The 22,141-nt window shown below is 34.3% G+C and overlaps 2 protein-coding genes across 3 annotated transcripts; one reads left to right on the top strand and one right to left on the bottom strand.

Moving 5' to 3' along the window:
* Positions 1–1,975: 1,975 nt before the first annotated feature.
* On the top strand, positions 1,976–4,137 carry LOC105172083 (uncharacterized). 2 transcript variants are annotated; one of them, XM_020697183.2, is made up of 2 exons: positions 1,976–2,142; positions 2,291–4,137. In XM_020697183.2, the coding sequence occupies exon 2, from the start codon at positions 2,292–2,294 to the stop codon at positions 3,864–3,866; it is 1,575 nt and encodes a 524-aa protein (XP_020552842.2). In that variant the 5' UTR covers positions 1,976–2,142; position 2,291; the 3' UTR covers positions 3,867–4,137. The 2 variants fall into 2 exon arrangements, with proteins under 2 accessions (XP_020552842.2, XP_088741998.1); XM_088885872.1 differs by having other exon boundaries at positions 2,257–4,137.
* Positions 4,138–16,997: 12,860 nt separating this feature from the next.
* Positions 16,998–21,486, bottom strand: LOC105171966 (uncharacterized). The gene is made up of 7 exons (XM_011093264.3): positions 20,983–21,486; positions 19,777–19,848; positions 19,623–19,690; positions 18,304–18,451; positions 18,117–18,200; positions 17,764–17,859; positions 16,998–17,304 (listed from the first exon to the last, which is right to left on the bottom strand). The coding sequence occupies exons 1-7, from the start codon at positions 21,292–21,294 to the stop codon at positions 17,299–17,301; spliced, it is 786 nt and encodes a 261-aa protein (XP_011091566.1). The 5' UTR covers positions 21,295–21,486; the 3' UTR covers positions 16,998–17,298.
* Between the last annotated feature and the right edge of the window lie 655 nt (positions 21,487–22,141).

Below are 22,141 nucleotides of genomic sequence, written 5' to 3'. Positions count from 1 at the left end.
TCAATTATAGATATTCGAATTAGATAATACAACTTGTAATAAAAAGAATTCATTATGTTTCATGAATTTCGAGGTGTCCTCAACATAAAAATCGTGCATTCTCTAATTAAAATGAAATTATATTACAAATTTTTAATTTGAGTAAACATAATTTTCATGCATATAAATTTTCTAATTTAATGCAACTAATTTACGCCCAAATGTAACTTTAGCCATCTTAATCACTTCACTAAAATGGTCAATTTGGTAAGAGAAATTTCCCCCTTTTTTTTTTTTTTCCCTATCTTCATTAAAATTATGATTTTATGTTAAAAAGAAATAAATCTAAATTGTTAATTTGATAAATTTGACCTAAAGATAAATTGCGTGGACTGCAAATCCAACTCTCGAGGTGTTTTGCTTATAGATTTATATAGCAGAAGGATGATTGATCAAAATTAATTAATTTTCATTGAATATTAATTTCTGGTGATTTTGAATTATTTAATTGTCAAGAAAGAATTTTGTTGTTAGAAATATTATCTACTTAAATATATTAAATAATGTTTTTATATTTATTCAAAATCTTATCTCTAGAATTATAATTGAATTTTTAATTGTTAAGAAAAATATTTATTGGCTAGAAATATTATTTTAAATATTTATATTGTATTTATTCAAAATCTTATCTCTAATAATATAATAAAATTTAAATTATAAACAAAACATGAGTTAAAAACATCAACCATTTTAAATATTCTGATATTTGTCTTGTATTTATCTAAATTTTTTCTTCAATATTATAATTGAATCTTTTTAATTGACAAAAAAAATATTAAATATTGATTTTGTATTTATCCAAAATATTATCTTCAATATTAAAATACTAATTGAATCTTAGTTTATCTTAAATAACATTAAAGTTTTATTTGGTAATAATTCACCATATATTTAGGTGCATTTGTTTTATGATTAAGTTTTATTTATTAACACTAAAAATATCGAAACCAAATAAAAAATCTTAATCTATTGTATATATTTTACTAAAACTACCATTATTTTTTTATTTCTGTTCAAAATATTACTTCCTTTATATGTTTTCTGCACTATTTGTTTTATATATTATAGTTTCATCCATACATTTTTATTTTTATAGCTTAACTCTTTTGTTTTTTTATTAGATTTTTTTTCTTTTTTTGTTTTTGTTTTTCAAATTTTATTTAATATTTATTTATATGTATGATTCTATTTAATCTGATATCAAATTTTATTTTCATTTAAACTTTTATCCTTTTTTTTATTAATTTATACACCTATTTTTTTCATTTTACATATTTAACTTTCATCCATTAAATTTTTATTTTATGGTTTAATTTTGTTGTTCCTTTTCAAATTTAATTATCATTAGTATTTTGTGTTTAGATGATGTTTTACAAGATGGAATGAATTACCAGATATTATTTTACATATAATTTATTTTTCGAGCTATTTAAATATAATTCAACTAAATCTACGATCATAAATGCTTCTTAATTCTTACATTACATGTAAATATATGTGTTTTCATGTAAATTATTTGTTATATTTATGATTTAGGCGATTATTTCTACATTGTTTCGCATTTAGTCTGCGATTCATTTATTCCATAATGATTTGACTTGTGAGAACAAGTTTGTATTGGTATTTCCATAACGATTTGAATTAATATATTTTGATAAAAATTGGATTAAATATGTATTTTTTTTTACATTATTATCATCAATTGTAAAATTAAAATCAAAATGAATCAACATCGAATAAAATAGCAGCCAAATATACCCTTATAAAGATAACATCCTGCCTAATTTTTTCTAAAAAAATAGAGTTGATTGTTAACCTAACGGACAATACTCAAGCGGATGAAAATAAAAATTTTAAATACCAAATCTAGTCATTTAAAAATATAGGATATTAAAATAAAAAAAAAAAAGAAGATATACTTTGGCTACAAAAATTGATTATAACTTTTCTATCAGAACATGAATAGCTCTGCCCTCGTGAAGTGGCTAAACAGCAGACAGCACATTCCTGATTTTCAATTATTTTGCCTTTCTTGAATTATGAAGAAGATGAGGGTTTTTGCAATGGCTGTTATTAGCAGGGGATTTGCTGCAAACACGAGAGGTACTGTAACTTCTCCACTCTCTTTTCTCTCTTCATCTTTTCATAATCTCACCCATAAGAATATGCCCTTTTCTCCAAACCCCAGAATAGATTTCAGTTGTATTCATGATGTAGATGATGCTGTTTTCTTGTTTCGTCAAATGCTCAGAATGCGCCCACAGCCTTCTGTTGTTCAATTTACCAAACTGTTGAATGTTGTTGTCAAGATGAAACAACACCGTGTTGCCCTTAATGTATTCGACGAAATGCGTCAATCGGGTGCCCCTGTAAACGAGTATACATTGACTCTCGTGATTAATTGCTATTGCCTTCTCAATCGAGTTGACTTTGGATTTGCTATCTTGGGCAGTTTCTTCAAGCGCGGATACGAGCCAAATATCATTACTTTCACCACACTTATAAAAGGGCTCTTTTTAGATGATAAAGTCGTCGAGGCAGAAAAATTATTCAAAAAGTTATTGACGCTGAAACTCTGCGAACCCAATGAAGTTACTATTCTTACTGTGATAAATGGGCTATGCAAAGCTGGACACACTCTCACTGCATATGATTTGCTTCGGTTATTTGAAAAGACAAGCTTCAAACCTGATGTTTCTTCTTATAACTCAGTGATTGACAGTTTGTGCAAGGATCGCATGGTTGATGATGCGCTCCAGCTCCTAGCCAAAATGATTGACAAGGGCATTTCACCCGATATTGTCACATATAGTTCTATACTTCGGGGTTTGTGCAATTTCGGTAGATGGAAAGAGGCGAAAGACTTAATTACTAAAATGGTGGATCACAAGATATCTCTAAATGTGATTACTTTCAATATATTGGTAGATGCATTTTGCAAGGAAGGACTGGTCAAAGAGGCTGAGGATGTTGTTGAAATTATGATGCAAAGAAACATTTTGCCTGATGTTGTCACGTACAATACTCTCGTAGATGGTTATAGCCTGGTGGGGCAAACTGATAAAGCAAGAAAACTACTTGACTCCATGCCAGGTAAAGGTTTGAAGCCTTCTATCATCAGCTATAACAGCTTGATCAACGGATATTGCAAGAATGGAAAGGTAGAGGAAGCTTGGGGCCTTTTCCTCGAAGTTCCTCGTAAAGGGTTAGATTACCATGTAGTTACCTATAACACCATGGTACAAGGATTATTTGGTGCAGGTAGATGTGCTGATGGATTGAAGCTTTTCAAAGATATGCACACTCATCAACTAATTCCGGATTTAGTGACTTACAATATCTTGTTGAATGGCTTGTGCATGAAAAAACAGATTGATGAAGCATTTTGTTTCCTACACATAATGGAAGAACAAGGTGTTAATCCTGACATAACTACATACGGTATACTCATCCATGGATTGTGCAAGGATGAAAAGGTTGAGATTGCAAGAAATCTGTTCAATAGCCTCCCTTGTAAAGGTTTGCGACCTAATGTTCAATTATATACTATCATTATTGGTTCACTATGTCAAGAAGGACAAGTAGAGGAGGCAAAATGTTTGCTTGTGGAAATGGAAAAAAGTGGTTGTGCACCTAATAGTGTGACATATAACGTATGTATCCAGGGTCTGCTTAAAAGAAAGTTGCTTTCCGAGGCAAAGGCGTTCTTGGATGAAATGTGCAGACAAGGATTCTCACCCGATGCAACTGTTGTATCTATGTTGCTTGATCAACTTCAAGACAAAGGTTGGAGATATTGTTCCTCTGAAAGTACTGATAACTGCTAACGTCTCATGTATGCTACAACATATTAATTTTTCTTCAACAACTTTAATTATGGCCCTAACTACTTTTTTTTAAAAGCTTTTTTAGTAAATAGTATAGAAATTGTTCAACTTGTGCAATAACTTTTACTTTTAGTTATTAAAACTGATATAGTTTTAATAAATATTTTTTTGACTGCTTTTATCTTTTTGTATATGATTTACATAACAGTGTTTGTTTGTTTGTTTTTTATAAACGAAAGAAAAAGGCCGATGCGGGTTTTCTGTGGGGTCCCCTCTCGTTTTAATGTAAGTCTTAATAGGACACTCAATGCCCTATTTCGAGGTTTTCGACTTGAAATATTTCAAATCGACTCTTAGAAGTTGATTTCATAACTACGAAACCAATGTATAACCCAACTCCATGGGGTTATCATTCAGCCTGTAGGCATTTTGTTGTAACATTAAAACCCTGTTCAATGTAAGTGATAAATACAATAAACCATAATGTCAATTTAATGAATTCTTATCATATCCATTAAATTCATATTATTTTGATAAAAATTGTGGAATAAAACATCCAATTCAGTTAATTTTTAATACCTATTCTAACAATTATTAATATTCCTACTTGGAGATGTTGCAAATAGAAAAAGTCATTTCAGAGCCCAACAAAATGACCCAAATACTTCTACTTTTTTAAAAATATATTTTTACAGTTCATATATACATTCCATTCTTATGTGTGCATGCAGAAAATTGAAATTCAAACTTTATAAGTAGTTTCAAGAGTAATCTTCTTATGTGTATTCAAAGGCCTTGAGATTGTAAGCATGTTACCGTATTTTACTTTTGTTTTTATGTTTTACAAATATCTTTTGATTTTCGAAATCATTTACTTAACTTAAAGAGATCCTCATTATTTTAATATTTTCATGATTAAAATTTAAATCGCCTGTGTTCAATATATCATATTATATTTTATTAATTCATTTTTCAAAAATCATTGCAGCATGAATGCATTTATTTATATCAAATAACATGACTTGCCACTTCAGGGTTATTTTTTTCTTTGTCCAAGCCACTTCTCTTATTGTTGAAGTTGCTTTTCTTTTTCATCTAACTCACTGTTTTTTTTTTTTTTTTTTTCTGAGTTTTGAGAATTTTCCCATTCATAGGTTCGAAATCTATATCTTTGAATTGAAGGTTGGATTGTTTTTCCTATTCCTGAACTCTTTTATGATATGGCTATAATGTTTGACATTTCCTTAAACCTAATAGTCCCCGAGTCTTTCATCCTACTGGCCGAGTTGAGGCAAAGCTCAGAACCTAGTCCTTTGTAGAGGTGCGGAAGCACCATTATTTCTTTATTTGCTCGGAGGTTTCCTCTTATGTGGATCTTAAATCCTCCTAAGCAACTTAAGTATATCTTAAGGACTCACCCTGCTGCTTTTCATAACTTGATGGAATGTTTAAATGCCTGCCCTTTTCATATTTGTCCACCTTGCTATCCTTAGGGCTGAGCCCTAAAGAGGCGGACATGTATTCGGTTGTCGGTATATTCCCTTGCAGCCTTCTTTTTTTGTTGTTTTCCTGCTTCATAGATAATTTAACTGAATTTTCACAATTATTTTGTACCAATAGAAGAAAAAATATTTTAAAAAATGCTGTGAGATAAGGCTAAGAAAAAGAAAGGGGAGAACACTCATGCTATTGGCTCCTCGACTCGATTGAGCCAGCATTGATGAAAAAAAGACAAAAAAAGGAAAAATCTAGCTTGGAGAGTAAGAGATCCAAGACAGCTGTAGAGAGGTTCCTCTCTCAGTTTGATTTGAGCCCCCAAGGAGGTCTCATTGGCGGAGCCCCTGGGTACCGCTACTTTCAATATTGTTCCTCTATGGTTGAATTTTTCTCAAATGTGGTCTAACTTGATGGTTTTATCTAGTTTTTAGAGTGAACCATGTTTAGAAAATAGTTGCGACAGAGCCATTAGGGTAGTCCAGGAAGTTGTCTGACGGCAGTCCCTTCTTCTCAACCAATTAGAGGGACCCCATCTTCCAGTGACTCCCGAGGGAACTGCTTGACCTCCACTCCTGAAGATTTCTCAAAGATGTCCAAGGGCAGCTCCTCTAACTAGCCTTCATTTGAAGTTTCTCTGTAGGTAGTCACACACTCTACCGCCACACCTCCTACTCCTACACCCCTTCTCCCTTGGGATGCTTGGGGTTCCTCCCCTAAGCGCTAATGTTTCTCCCTTGACTGGGGTCTTTACGCTTAGCAGTCCCTCTTGCGGGAGTGAGAGGGGGAGTCTGGATTATTTTTGGAGTTTTTAAGGGGGTGTTGATGCTATGGAACAAGCACACCCTATTTTCTGTTTCCAAGCAGGAGTTGACAGGCATGCTGTGTTACTACATCAGTATGGTATCTAACACTTTTTTCTTTAATTTTTATATGAGTTCTTGATATCGTGTATTGAGTTGTCTATCGTTTTACGTATCCTTTAGGAGATAGTGGTGCTGTGTGAGATATTGTCTTACCCCTAGGTTATATCTCTTCTTCCCTATTCAGATAGACAGAAGAAGAGGTTGGAGGATCGGGTGGAGCGCTTGCTGGGTGGGGAGGTGGCCAAGCAGAAAGATGTGAAGAAGAAAGCTCCGGGGAATTGCCAACTTTCTAAGAAGGAAAATGCACGGATGTGTCAGAAAGTCTTGGAGATGACCAAGAATGAATCTGAGGCATTGATGAGGGTGGCTTAAAAAAATCCCCTAGGTTTTTCATATCTTGGCGAGGGCCAACAGCTCTTAGAGTCTTGCTTTCAGAATTGCCTGCCAGAGTACATGGTCCAAGTTAAGTTCTCATTTACAATTATAAAAGTTATTGCAACTTAAAATGCTTGTATTATTACCCTGCAAGATAGAAAACAAAGAGATTAATAGCTTTTGCATGAGGTAAGTTGTCCATATACGTCATGTCCAGCAGAGGAGGTACTCCTTTCCGGAAATCTGCGCCCATGCTCCCTTTTCCCTCCTTCAGTAGCAGGTATTGATCCTCTAACAAACTCCAGTTAGGGAAGATTTCTTTCTTAGTTGTCATCTCTTCAACAAAGCGAGGGGTCTCAACTCGTGTAGTAGGGTGAAAAGAAAGAGGTACAACAAAGCCAGAAGAACCTTTAGTCCTTTTGGAGGGTGTTTGCAACAGATCAACAGGTTGTTTGCACTTAAGATCCCCTGTGGACGCCGAACTATCTGGGGTGGAAGGAGGACTCTTCAACAAGGTTCTCTTATGCTTGCAAAGCCCTTCCTAGCAATAGTGGTCGAAGCCCGACTCTTTCTTTCTATACGCAGCGCAAAAAGGGGAATAAAGAAGTAAGTGAAGCAAGGGCAGTGATTGATTGCCTAGTCCAGTTGAATAAAATTGATACTACAAAAAAACTATTTTATTGAAACAGTAATTGAACAGTCGAAATTCAATTTTTAACTGGTTTCTAGGATTTGTCTCTAGAACGGCTAATCATCCTTTCCTTTGACAGGCGTTGCAAAATTTTAGTAATGGCTTTTAGAATAATCACAACTATTTTGGCCCAGATATTGTAATGGCCGAACAAACAGTTACAAGCTTTGACCGAAAAATAAAATGGACTTTATAACTGTTTTTTGGAACGGCCTCCATTAGAAAAAAATTGACCACATTTTGAAAGGGCTTTTGTAACACCTAATTTTAAATGTATATAATTTTAGAAACGATCATTTGAACTTTCTTTGGAATAATTTTGACCCCGTGTTGTAAAATATGTTATTGTAACGACTTTTCTCACTTTCAACATAGTTTTTGTATCTCATTTTGTAACAGTTGTTGTCACATATCCTGTAAGGTTTTGCTCCTCTTGTTCGAAGAACCGTTGTAATGGTGGGTATCAGAATTTGTATTTTTATTTTTTATTTTTTGTAAACCAGGTGAACTTGAGCGAAGAGGAGAAGCAAGCTAACCTAGCAGTGAAAGACGAGAGAGTTGACCGATGTACCGACTGGCTCTCCGATAGACTCGTATTTTATAATATCTGATATTATAAAATGTGTTAATTTATTTATGTGATAAACGAATTAAAGGATGAACATAAAGCCCATTTAACTCATGTGATTGGTATGTATTCTATTGGAAAAATTGCATAAAATCCCCCTGTGTTATGAAAATTTAGCTAAAAACCCCCTGTGTTAAAAATATAGACAGAAAAACCATGTGTTTTTTTAAAACTTTTCAAACTCTCCTCTTGCCGTTATTTTACTTAATGGTGTTGGTCTTTTTTTTTTTTAAATTCTCGTTATACCCTTATGTAATACAAATTATTATTATCATAATGACCGTTGAATTTTTTATGGTTGCATTAGAAACATAGAATCTAATCAACTTTGAATAGCCATTGATATTCAATTAATAAAAATAAAGGTCTAGATTTTATGTATTATAAAAATATAGTTTACACTTATATATATATATTTATGTATAGTTATGTATATGGGGTTAAATACATTTTGACCCCCTGTGATATATTAAAACATCAAAAATCCCCCTATGAAATTTTTAAGATAAAAAATCATCCTTGTATTATGAATAAATAATCCCACCGCTCCCTGGTCAACTTGAACCTATTTTTTTACAAACAATGACTAAAATACCCCTTCTAGTCAATGGTCAAACTAAATTTATTTATATATAATTATTTTGATTTATAATATATATTAATTATTAAAATATATTTATAATATATGTAATTATTATTTTTTATAAAAAAAATTCAAAATAAAAATTATAAGCCCCCCCCCCCCCAACCCCCCACCATTGTCTTCCCTGACGAAAACCCACCGGCCCGCCTCCCCCCCAACTAATTTTCTTCCCCACAACCCTCTTCCCCCCACCCCCACCTGCTTTGCCCCTACCCCCTCCCCTTACCTCGGTCGATCGCCCGTCTGGGCGACGCGGTCGCCTGTTGGGCGAGTGCGTCGCCCTCGTTGGAGATAGCGACGGTCGTCGCCATTGCTGCGTTGGGCGACGGCCGCCGCCCATGGGTGAGGAGGGCGCGCACCCTCCTCTTCAGTAGTGGTGCCGCCGCCGTTATTTTTTTTAAATAAATAATTTGTAATTAATTAATTAAAGTTATATTGTATTATATAAATAATTAAATAATTATTAATATAAAATAATATTTATTATTAATAAATATATAATATTTTAATTAAATAATTATTATATAAAATAATATTTTAATATTAATAAATATATAATATTATATATATTAAATGTGAGAGAAGGGCAAAAATATAAAAAAAAAAAAAGTATTTTTATAACAAATTCGCAGTCAAAAGCGTGTGTAGGTCAATTTCTGTATGGAGGGAATTTTTTTAACTTTATATTATATCATAGGTGGAGTATTCGATACTTTAATTTTCATAGGGGTTTTTAAACATTCCTATTATCATAGGGGGGTCTTTGGATTTTTTTCCATGGATATGTATAACCATAGAAGTCGGTGGAGGGCAACTGCTCTACCTCCACCTCTCGTCACCTGAGCGGGTGGCGACACTTGGGGAGGCGACGGGCGTCATTGCTGGGCAGATCTGGGCAGCGACATCGTGTCCAAATCTGGGTGGTTGATGACGCTCGCCGCTGCCCAGATTCACACGATGCCGCCGCCTAGATGTCGTAAACTAGAGGGAGAAAGGATGCGGTGGTGCGAAGAGGCAGTTCGGTGGTGGGGTGAGTGTGCTGGCAACTTGGAGAAGAGGAGGCGGATGGTGTTGGCTTGGGGAAGATGATGCATATTTGTTTCTTTTTCTTTATTTATTTTTGTTTCGTTGTATTAATTTATTTATAAATTTTAATATAATGAATCAATTATCGTGCATTGTTTTGATTTAGTATATATTAAATTAAAATATTAGAATTTATTTACTTTCAAATAATATATTTTTGAAATGTATCCAAGAAAAAATAAGTTAACTAAATATAATTTATTTTGATGTAATAATTTGCATAAAAATTTAATTTGATATTATAATATTTTTTTGTATAAATATTGATGAGTATTAATTATTAGTATTTTATAGTTTTTTCCCAGTAAAATAGCATAAAAAATAAAGATATTAATCAAAAGTAAAGAGAGGGGATAATTATATAAGATAAGGGTAATTTTGTCCATTTAAAGTGGTCAAAGGATGAAAATAGGTCAAAATATTATCCCACTCTCATTTTTGGCGAGTGTGAGCAACTCTCTGTTTTTTTAACATAAAGTTTTTTTTTTTTTTTTGCAGGGTTTATTATTATAAGGGGTTCTTTTTGGCTATTTAATTAAGACATGTAAGTTTTTAGCAATTTTTCAATGAAACAAGGGGGTATTATATAATTTTTCGTATTCTATTTGGGTTGGGGCCTATGTGCCTCTTATTCTTCTTCTCTTTCTCATTAGCCTTGAAAATAATAAGGTATTCTTTCCCTCTTATGTACCTGTCCCCAACTTATAATTGGATTTTCTATAATTTGAATTGTAATGAGAGTAGCTTAGGAGGTGAGGTATTTTATTTCATTGTAAAATGACTTGTAATAAAGGCCATCCGTGGAGATGGGGTCAAAAGAGACACTTGAAGAGGATCATGAAGAAAAGAAGATTACAAAAAAGGCCCATTAAGCTTTCTTTTCATTTTGTAATATTGAATTAAATGAATAAGTGTAAGTATTCATTTGGCCTTACTTTAATGTTCTTACTCCTATAGTTTTCATACATTGCAACAAAGTCCATAGATCATTAATCAACCAATGAAATTGGATTGCACATTTGATGGCAACTGTGAAACCAACTTTCGAGGATTGGATCTCAAATGTTTCAAGCTGAGAACCTCGAGAATGGTCATCGGGGTTCTATTGAGGCTTGCACTAAATATTGCATCCATATGATGGGTGTTGTGTTTCATAGGCGACAGACTTATTACATCTATGCAATTTTAGTGGGTGGTTGACAAAGGTAGTCAAGCCGACTAAACTGACTCGCGTGGAGTCTTCATATGGAAGCCTATGAGACTTCATTGGTATAACTTGAACTCCTCGATTCCGATAGTATGGGATTAGTCCTCAGACATAAGGATCATGCAGTCTCATATACGGAACGACTATATCTAGGGTCTGGTAAAAGATGACCATGTTTTGATATGGTTATTATAATCCTTGTTCCAATGCAGGCAGAATGTGTATGAAGATTAATGAGTTTCAAGAGAGGATCCATCGCCTATCATGAGATGATAGCGATCTCATATGCGTTCTGATGTATGTTGTGCACTCCGGGAATCTATGGCCACAACGGGTGATCAAATAGGAAAGTATTTTTCTATGTTGATCAAGTCGATAAACATAATAAGAATATTAAGCATAGATGTCTAGTTCGGGATGAGAACCGATGACCAATTCTATGTCCTAGATTGAGATCTGTAGATGACTGATAGAAGGACCATACTTGTATGGCACTCGGTAGCCTTAAGGTTCATGCTATTTTTACCTATTTTCTAGTACCATGGATCGTTGCTAGACAGCCACCCATGGTGATAGGTGCTTTCAGATAAGTGTTAATCGAAAGAGATTAACACCACTTGTGTGTTGATATAATCCCAAACCTATCTAAGGGTGAACCTACAAAGTCACACAAAACACCACTCAAGAAAGTAGTAGAATTAATTATAAATTAATTTTTGAAGTAATGAATTAATTTAAAGAGTTTAAATCAATTCGAGAGATAAAATGATGTGATCATTTAAATGGGAGAACCTATGTGATGGAAAGTCAAAACCTTAATTAATGAGATTAATTAAATTTGAATTAGGTTTAATTAATTTGATAAGATTAGTTTTAATTGAATCGGGTAAAATAATTAACATGATAAATTAATTAGAGTTTTAACAATTATTTGATAGCCATGCACTGGAGAACCAAGCTCGCTCTCACTACTTACTCTTGTCTTAGACGGCGAGCGTCAACATCCGAAGGAGAAGGACACCCTATCCAACATGATGGGACTAGTTGTACTCTCTACTCATGGCCATGGATTCTTTTCCCTCTTCCTCTCCTAGAGAAGAACCCCCTTCCTCTTTCTTACCAATAGCCTTTTGTTACAAGTCGGAAGGTTCATCAACCAGGCAGCACTGAATAGCGGTTGCCCGCTTTATGCTTCAGCTTCAAGCCCTTCTGAAGATGGATGAACCAAGTGCTGTCCCTCGAGAGCTAACTTTAGTAGGGTCATCGCCAGCAAATTGCCAGAAGATGGACGTTATTGCTTTTTAATTTTAAATTTGTATATAAATAGATCTTTAAACTTTTTTTGTTAATTATATTATTAATATTTAATAGCTAGATAATTTATTAAAATATTTTACATTTAAGAAATTTAACAAAATATTTGTAACTTAAAATTCAATAAAAATATTATTATAATATTATAAAATAATATATATATTTCTAAATATTATAAATTTTTAAAAAATATATTTAATTTGTAATGATTTTTCTAACGGTCATTAGGATACCCTTTACCTAGACATATCCTAAAAATAATTACAAAAGGGCATCCCAATCAAAATACAAAGATGATTAAAAGACTATCACAAAAATTGAGCAAGCTCCCCCAACCAAGCGGAACTTGCTGGAATTGGCAAAAGAGGTATTCCCAGGTAGATTCAACTGCCGGTGAGATTAGGAGCTTCCTGCAAATCTTATGGTCCGAACAGAGTACAGAGCTGGCTCCCAGAAGCCTGTGGGGAATGGGGATTGGACCCTTGGCCCTAGACCGGGTGAGCGTTCAACAATGTCCTTCCTGGTTTTTGTAAAGTGTTCCATCAACTCCCTGCTACTTCTTACTCATTCCTCTCGAAGTCATACGAGCTAGCTATGAGACTCTTTCGATTACTAAAGGCACCTGGACATCGAAGTCCGACCAGAGCCGAATCTCTCTCTTGATTCATTCACTTCTGCACAGAACTCTTTAATCAGCTGACACACTGAGTTGCACCTTTCTTGAATCCAAGTGAGTCCGAAGATCCTTGCTTGAAAGCATGACAGCGTAGGCCAAGCTGGGAACTCAATGAGACTTTCCAACTAGGGATGGTGGGTTTAGGGCGAGGGGAGCTTTGAGGGAATTTAGATAAAAAAAAAAAAAATCGAATGGATCGGCATTAACGGGGTTATAATGCGTAAGGGATGGGGAGCCCGACCGCCCTATTCAACAAATATTTGTTTTAATAAACCGCCCGGATAGAAGGATCCAAGGTTGCATACCCAAACGGAAACTAAGCTCCTACTCACGACCCATGTAACAAGCTAGACCAAGTCAAAAGTGTAGAACAATATATAAGTGATAGTTCTGGACGTCTTGGTATTGGATCGGGTTGAAAGACCGAGCTATTGTGCGCAACGCCCACGCTGGCCTCAAAAACACCAAAAGCTACTGCGACGCCCAGGTTGCAGGGATGGAGGAAGTGGGTGGAGGAACACTTCCTCCACCGCTAGGCCACCAACATTTTTGTTCACTCTTCCTTTCTTTTTGTTATTTGAATAAAGATAAACTGAATCATAAAAATGCTTTAAAATATTTTTAAAACAACAAATGACATCCAAAAACTAAAATACAACGCAACATATTTTCTATCGCATAATCATATATAAAAAATACGTAAACCATGCTTTAATCAAAATTAAAACAGCCATCTACATCACATAAAACATGTTATATCACATATAACATCATATAAACAAAAGTCACGAGTGCCAAACTGGGCTCTGATACCATTGAAAGGATCAGTATGGCCCAGGACTTGGCAAGAATGCAATAGAAACATGAAAATAAGCATATTTAAATTTTAAATCGAAAGGGAACTAGTCCTAATCCCAGATATTCGACACTCAACAAGCATAAAACAAGTTTAAAATAAAATAAGTGGCTATTGTAATATAGAGTGACGAAAATGTAATCACAAAATGTACCTTTCCGAGTTGAAAACTTTCTTCAAACTTTTCTCCTCCAACCATGTGCTCATGCAAAGATCAACGAGATTTCCTCCACGTCGAACACACACTACACCACAAGGTGGTCTACACCAAACCTTGTTAGAGGTAAACTATATGTAGTATAAGAGACTTGATTATACTATTAACTTATTATATCAAACTCAAGAAGACCTTGCTCTGACTTGAAACTAGTTTAAGAAGAACAAGAATACAGAGAAAAGAGAGGGAGAAGAGAGAGGTCAAGATGATAAGTTTGAGAGGAGTAGTGTTGTCTTTTGTATCATATACAAAATGACATATACACAAACCTATACATTATTCACACACACAAGAGACATCTCATGTACTTATTTTATGTATACATGTATACATTGCATGTTAAGTTAAAAATAGGTACAATATGTATTTCCATAGTACACTACCTACTAGTACATAAGTACTCAAGCAATAACTCTCTCATTCTTACAACTTCATATATATGCATATCAGATATAAATATATATATATTTATACTTATATATATCCTATTATGCTTAATTCAAAAATAAATTAAATCCGTAGGCTTGGGCCTTCATAGAATTAATCCAATCAATTCTTAATAGACCAAATGGAATTTATTTGATCTTATCAAATAAATCCTAGCCCATAGCCCAATTAATTAATCTATCAAATAATTATCAAACTCTAATTAATTGATCCTATTAATTAATTCACCCGATTCAATTAAAATTTATCTTATCAAATTAATCAAACCTAACTCAAATTTAATTAATCTCATTAATTAAATGTTGGCTTCCCCTCACATGGGTTCTTCCATTTAAATGATCACATCATTTAATCTCTCGAATTAATTTATAATCTTTAAATTAATTCATTACTTCTAGAATTAATTTAAAATTAATTCTACTACTTTATTGAGTGGTGCTTTGTTTGACTATATAGGTTCACCCTAAGCTAGACTTGGGCTTCTGACAACACACAATTTAATTGACAAATATTTTTGCACTAGATTAATTAAATCATATTCAATTAATCATTTTCGATTAACACTTAATCTAAAATCACCATGGGTGGCCATCTAACAATAATCTATGGTACTAGAGAATAGGTGAGAATGGCGTGAACCTTAAGGCTACCGAATGCCATCCGGGTTTGATCCTTCCATCAGCCATCTCTCGGTCTTAATCTAGGGCATGGAATTGATCATCTGTTTCCATCCTGAACTAGACATCTATGCTTAATATTCTAATTATGTTTCTCCACTTGATCAATATAGAAAAGCACTTTCTTATTTGATCTCCGCGTGGCCACAGATTCCTTGAAACACAACATACATCAGAACGCATAAGAGATCGCTATCATCTCATTATATGTGATGGATCTTCTCTTGGACCTTACCAATCTTCATACACGTTCTGACTGCACTAGAACAAGAGTTATAATAACCACATCAGGAAGTGGTCATCTTTTTACCAGACCCTAGATATAGTCATCCTATATATGAGATTGTGTGGATACTCAAGTCTGAGGACTAAATCCCATACTATCAGAGCCGAGTAGTTCAAGTTATACAGATCAAGCCTCACAGGCTTCCATATGACGACTCACCGCGAGCCAGTTCAGTCGGCTTAACAACCTTTGTCAACCACCTACTAAAATTGTATAGACGTCATACGTCTGTCACCTATGAAACACGGCACCCATCATATGATTGCAATATTTATTACAAGTCTCAATAGAACGCTCGATGCTCATTCTTGAGATTCTCCACTTGGAACATTTTAGATCCAATCATTGAAAGTTGGTTTCACAGTTGCCATCAAATACACAACCCAACTTCATTGGTTAATTAGTAATCTATGGGCTTTGTTGCAATGTATGAGAATTACATGATTAAGAACAACAAAGTAAGGCCAAATGAATACTTACTCTTACATTTAATTTAATATTATAAAATAAAAAGAAATTGCTTACATAAATTAAAAAATAGTCAATCTAATTGACTTTCTGGTCACCTATTCTAACACAAGATCTTCATTGACAGCTAGCTAGGCATCTGTCCAGTTGGAGGACCACCATTGGACCAGGTCACCACGAGGAAGCCCAGGAAGGCAGACTCCGAGAGAAGCAGACTTCCCATTCCCCTGAAGTCTCCTGACGAAAAGGAACTCCCACAGGATCCGCTGGCCAACAGGATAAGAATCCATGGATATACTTATCCGCTGCCAACCACCTTTCTTAACCACTCGGAGACCAGACTTCCTCAAGACTTGGGGACATCGGCTGTAAAAGTAGGTTTAATCCCCTTAGATGACGGACGACTTTTTGAAGCACTCATAAGCAATTTCTTTCATGCATTTTTCCTCTTACTTGCAATCTTTTATTATACCTTATCACGATGCATTCATACTTTCTTTTGCTAGCATTATTATTTCAATATTTGATACTAATTTGAATGTAAGAATGCTGACATCTTTTATGCAAATCCTATCTTATTAGGCTTGCGAAAAATTCAACCTAACCAAAGAATCCTAGTCCATATTCGATTGGACCATTGTGATTTTTGCACGCATCTATTATCAAGCACGTAATCTTTGGTCTTTATCCCCACATTTATATATTTTTCTTTCGGGATAATTTCATTTTTCGTACCCAAAATATATCTCTTTTTTAATTTTAGTACCCCAAAATTTCAAGTGATCAAATTTGGTACCCAAAGTTTTTAAGAAGAGGATTCTCATTTGATTCGGCTACTGTTTCTTTATTACTAGACCGACGGCAAGATGAAGGCCATGATGGTATTCCTCTGGATAGGATATCGAAGCTTTTACCAAAATATGAGTATCAATTTTTGTTTTGTTGTTTACTAGAGACGGTTGCTTGTCAACTCTGTGATTCTTCAAAATTATATTTTACAGCCACATATGTCATGTTTTTTGATTTAACGTTCTACTTTATTCATTTTGGGTTCGCCTGAATTCAATATAAACATCTCTAGCGAAATGGAAGGAATCATGGAGTCTTCTTGGTCGTGCTATTGGAAAGAATGTTGGGGAACCACCTTTGATCCTCCGTTTACAACACACACACACACGAGGCGAGGGCACATAGACTTGGTTGAAAAACAAAAAAATCCATTTCATAAGAGGCCTGAATACATCAAGTTCCATCCAAAACAAAGGCCAAAACACCTAGTGAACTCAAACATTCACATTTACACTTGATTCACGAGTCACCAGGTACAAATCATAAACACAACATCAACACCTTTATCTACTGCTAACTGTAGCACCAAAGTTCAATCCTCAGTCGTTCGATGTTTTAATATGAAATATGCTTTGAGGGAAAGCGGATACATTACGCATAACAAGAACTTAGCTTCTTCAAGTTCAGTATTTTCCAATGCCATCACTTCTTCTCAACCCTGACAAAGTTAAAAAATGTGGAGCGAATTAGGCACGACGAATGCACAATATACCTTCAGATAAAGTAAATTCAAACGGGGTTCTCAAAATTTGAAGTGAATTCAGCGATAGTTGTATACAACAGAAAATGTATACATTGTATCCATTCCATAGATACGAACCTGATCTTAACAAATCTCCATATTGACATTCGGGATCATGAAGTACATTTAATTTTGTATAATATTCATTATTTGGAGTCGAGGGTTGTCTTAAGATGTGTTAGAGCCCTTCACTGAGGTCGAAAATCACATAAAAGCATTTGGTTTTGTCGGTGTCATTTGATCATATTTTTCTGTTTTGAACTTGGTGATACTTTAAGGTCTACTTCTGGTTCTTTGTGCAAGTATTTCTTGAAAAATAACATGAAACATGTAGCATTACCATGTAAAGAAAAAGAAATAGTAACATCAACGAACCTGTCTCCTCCTTCGGCATTGTACAATGTACCATGAACGGGCCACCACATAGCAAGGAAGAAGAAAACCAGCTAGCTGAAGAACGGAAATCTGGTACTGAATTGAAAAAACAAGCAGAAAGAAATCGTAGTTAAAATTAAATATACATAAGATCTTAAATTGTACTTGGTACTTAATCCTCTATAACTTAGAGGGTTAGAGGGTGTTTGAATGAGCTTATAAGCATTTTAAAACATCATTTAAGATGTATGGTTGACTTTTTTAAGAAAACAACTTATAAGCTTAAAAAATAAGATGTTAGAAGCTCGTATGTAAAACTCAAGAATGTGAAAGAAATGTGAAGTTGGACTTACATGGAAGAAAGCGGATGATTCCCGCAGCATTCCGAAGTCTCTTGTGAGCATTAGAGTTTGACGTATCAGCAAGAGTAGCATTAACTGCATATATATAAAACAAAAAGCTCAGAGCTTGCACATTTGATGAAAAGATAGGAAGAAGGGTATGACAAGATTCAGTTGAAACGTATTTCGGTTAGCTTACAATGATAGCTACCGAGCGGAAACAGGCAAGTGTCCCACTATTTGCTATGGCATAGTCATCGTACTCTGAATGCAGAAATTGGCGTTCAGCTGCTGCAAAAGCCAATAACCGAGGGTCGCGAAGATCAATGTGAGGACCCCAGGCTTGTCTGAGGGAAAGAGCAGATTTTGTGAATCTTCACGAATTCATTATATGAAAACAAAACTATAGGAATTTCAGCAGTCTACTCTCCCTTAGAAAAGATAAAAAGCAAGTTACAATTGTAAGTATCCATAGTAGTGTTGAAATGGGCTAGATGTCTAATATGTGAATATGAAATCGAGGAGTTGTGAAGCTGTCACAGGGCTACTTCAACTGCTCCAAACAAGCCAAGAATAGCATGTAAAAGGTAGAATAGGTTGTAAACTACAAAATTTTTAATAAAATGCAGGTTAATTTTATTCTTCACATATTCCTTAATTTCATTTTTCTCAAACTACATTTGGACAGAAGGATTTAGATTTGAATAAATGATTCAGAGGGGGGAAAAGAATTCAAATTGACTTCATATGAAATGAATTTGAAATCCCTACCCCCAAATCCATCTTCAAATACAATGTCAAAGTATTTTGCTGAAACACATTTCCTTTGGACATTTACCCAAAGTAACCCCAAAGCAAAGCCAGAGTAGTAGGTAAAAAATCCAACAAGGGCGTTTCTCGACGGCCAGTTAAATCCAGGATTGATTTCTCTTGAAATCAACGCCCGGATTCCACTGGCAATTGCGTCGTATTTGCTTATAATTATTAAAAGAGAATCATACATTAAGATGTATATCCTATAAGTATAGGCCTATCAATGGGCGGGCATTACCCTAACCGGACCCAGACCCAATAAGTACCCATAGCCCTACCCAGACTCTACCCATATGATAGGACCTATATGACATCATTCTCATATCCTAAAACAATCAGCCCATCAATGTATGGCGTAAGCGAGTCGTAAAACATTCATATCATGTTACAGAATACAATGATCAAAGCCTGCACTAACGCGTTTAGAGAAGTCGAAAACAAATAAATGCAACAAATCCTTCAAAACAATATAATTGATTACATATACAACGCTGGACATCTCACTTTGGAAGCAGAAAACCAAAAAATAAAATAAATAAAATGAAAAATAGACTTGATGGATTGGTAAGTGATGAAATGAAATAATTGCTATGCAGATCAGAACACAAAATCGATCAACCCATAATGAAACCGTCAGAGTTGCTTGATGATTAATCACACATTATGCATATGCTTTCGTAAGATGGTAAAATATCAGCCAGTTACCTGATATCAATAGCAAAGACATCAGCATTACCTCTCGGTGGGGGACTCGTATAATTTGGTGAAAAAACCTGTTGACAGGTGAAACCACAGTGTTTGTCGAGTTTTTAACAAGATACATTTCTTTCAACTGAATGAAAGAAAACAAGATGCAAACCTGATTGCAAATTTCGCAGGTGATATCACCTTTTTTGTTGCACCATCTCTGAATACATTTCCTATGAGCAAACTAAACAAAAGGCAAAAGAATCCCAATATTAATTCTACTTCAGAGCCTCATCTGACAATAACACAACGAAAAAGATTCATATCTCAAGACATACGGTACTCAGAAATTTCAATTACATGTATGAAAAAACATGTCTTGTGCCTCACTCTCAGTCGATTGCAAGTACACACGCATGGTAAAAGAATAAAAAACTTCAACTAAAAAAAAATACGCGGGCATGTAAAATCATGTATCGACATGCATGAATGGCTCAATAATAGGAATATAATAGAGCTCATGAAATTGAATTCTTATTCAATATTAGCTTTTGAGAGTTCAGCAGTGGGGGCCAAAATACAAACTCTTTAAATTCTACCAAGGAGAGAAAGATTCCATACCTATATAAGGCCAAGAAAAAGGTCGTTCACAGGTGCATTAATGCATTACCCCAAATGATAAAATTGAAACAGTGAAACAGATAAGTTCAAATTCCCAGAGACATCGTAGGAATCAGGTCATTAATTAATCTCATGCCAAAAAGTAATAAAAGATCCTATAAATGAGGATAAATGTAGGCAGAAATCCCAGTTGGGATGACTTAATTATACACAACTGCAACAAAGTTATATCATAGCATTTTGAAAAAAATAACAATGAATGATTAGGGAAAAGGACACAGCCCATTAAAAAAGTATCAGTACTCATTGCAAAGACATCCCACATCCTAAAGGTCTAAAACACCCCAAGAGCAAAAATTTATTTGAAGAACAAACTCCAAACTGATTGTAGAATTGGAGGAAAAACTGAAAAGGGGAAATCTTTTTCAGTGAAAAATCAGAGAGGGGCAAGTCAAGTTATGAGATACAGAAGCAAAGACAAGAATTAGAACCTGAGATTTCAACACAAAGAACAACAAAAAAAGAAAGAAAAAAGGCCTGTGATAGAGATTAATCAATAGAAAAATCAGAAAAGGAAAATTCAAAGAAGCAAAAAGCAGAAAATTCTACACCAAAAATTATCCAACAATCCCAAGCAAATATTCAAAAGAATGGAATAACCTTCCACACAGATATACACACACAAAAACAAGAACAACCAGTCATTAAAAAGGACCACAAGGATCAAATAAACAATGAAAAAAGAACCCATTAAAACCTTGAGAGTGCCATTGCAAGCACAGGGAGCCTCCATGTCTTTCTCCTCATCTTCCTCCTGACAAATTCTGCACTCTCTAACACTCCCTTTTGATTTCACAGCAGAAAAAGAACAGCCCTCACCACCAAAACCCCCATCTTTATCACCACTACTACTCCCATCACCACCATTTTCACTAACAACACTTTCTCCCTCCTCTCTCCTCTTCTCACTAGTACTAACAGCTTCTGCTGCTGCCGCCGATGATGGTTCTTGAAAGCATGCAGCTGATGCTATTATCCTATCAACACACACCATGAACTCATCCACCATTCTTGATTCTCTCTTCCCTTCTCTCCCTCTCTCTAAACAAAAAAACTGAAAAACAAACAGAGATTTTTGCTCAAAAAATTTATATATGTACACACACACACTAAATATATAACAAATATACACAGAGAGAGAGAGAGAGAGAGAGAGAGAAAGTGGGGGTGGGTTTAAATAAAAAGGTGATGTAGTGTTTGTGGGGTGGGGAGAATAGTGGCGGAATTTACGAATGGACATGCGTGGAGGGTAAGAGGACAAGAATATCCCTGGTTGGTTGAGTTAATTACGCGGTGTGTACAAGAAATATCTTTTGTCTTTGAGTGCTGAGCCAAAGAATTTTGGCTGCTTTAATGCTACCAAACAACCAAAGTACTCTCCAACTCAGCCAGTTAAATTTCAACTGTTGTTCGGTTTGGTTACCCAACTCCCGACTCCGCCTTGGGTTTACCAATTAACTTTTTTTTTTTTCTACTAGTTGTGCCACTGTCCCTATTTACATATAATAAATAATTTTTTATATTTTAAAATATATAAATCTACAAATTCCATTTCAAAATGAAAGAAAAAAAATAATTTAAATTATTATCGAACATGATAAAATAATTGATGTAATGATATCTAAATGATGTGGAGTCAATTTTTTTTGTAAAAAATAATTACTATTAATTTGTCGTATTATCTAGTTAGGCATATAGATTTTATATTTAAAATTAATACGACGGTATCATTATTCGTTGTTTGTTATGGTAGAAAATCTTTCTTTTTCATAGGAGTATAAGTTATTTTAAAAAAGTGATAATTAAATTATTATATTTATATCTCAGTAAATTATATTTGATTAATAATTAAAAAT

This window comes from Sesamum indicum, linkage group LG10 (genome assembly GCF_026168435.1).
Source record: "Sesamum indicum cultivar Baizhima isolate 11 linkage group LG10, ASM2616843v1, whole genome shotgun sequence".
Classification (NCBI taxonomy): Eukaryota; Viridiplantae; Streptophyta; class Magnoliopsida; order Lamiales; family Pedaliaceae; genus Sesamum; species Sesamum indicum.
This window is presented reverse-complemented; position numbering and strand designations above follow the sequence as displayed.

Coding starts and splice junctions, on each gene's coding strand:
- LOC105172083 (XM_088885872.1), top strand. CDS start 2,079: ATGAAGAAGATGAGGGTTTTTGCAATGGCTGTTATTAGCAGGGGATTT. Junction 2,143..2,256: donor ATTTGCTGCAAACACGAGAG/GTACTGTAACTT, acceptor TTCATGATGTAG/ATGATGCTGTTTTCTTGTTT.
- LOC105171966 (XM_011093264.3), bottom strand. CDS start 21,294: ATGGTGGATGAGTTCATGGTGTGTGTTGATAGGATAATAGCATCAGCT. Junction 19,849..20,982: donor CTTGCAATGGCACTCTCAAG/GTTTTAATGGGT, acceptor CCTTTTGTTTAG/TTTGCTCATAGGAAATGTAT. Junction 17,860..18,116: donor AATCATCCGCTTTCTTCCAT/GTAAGTCCAACT, acceptor TTTTCAATTCAG/TACCAGATTTCCGTTCTTCA.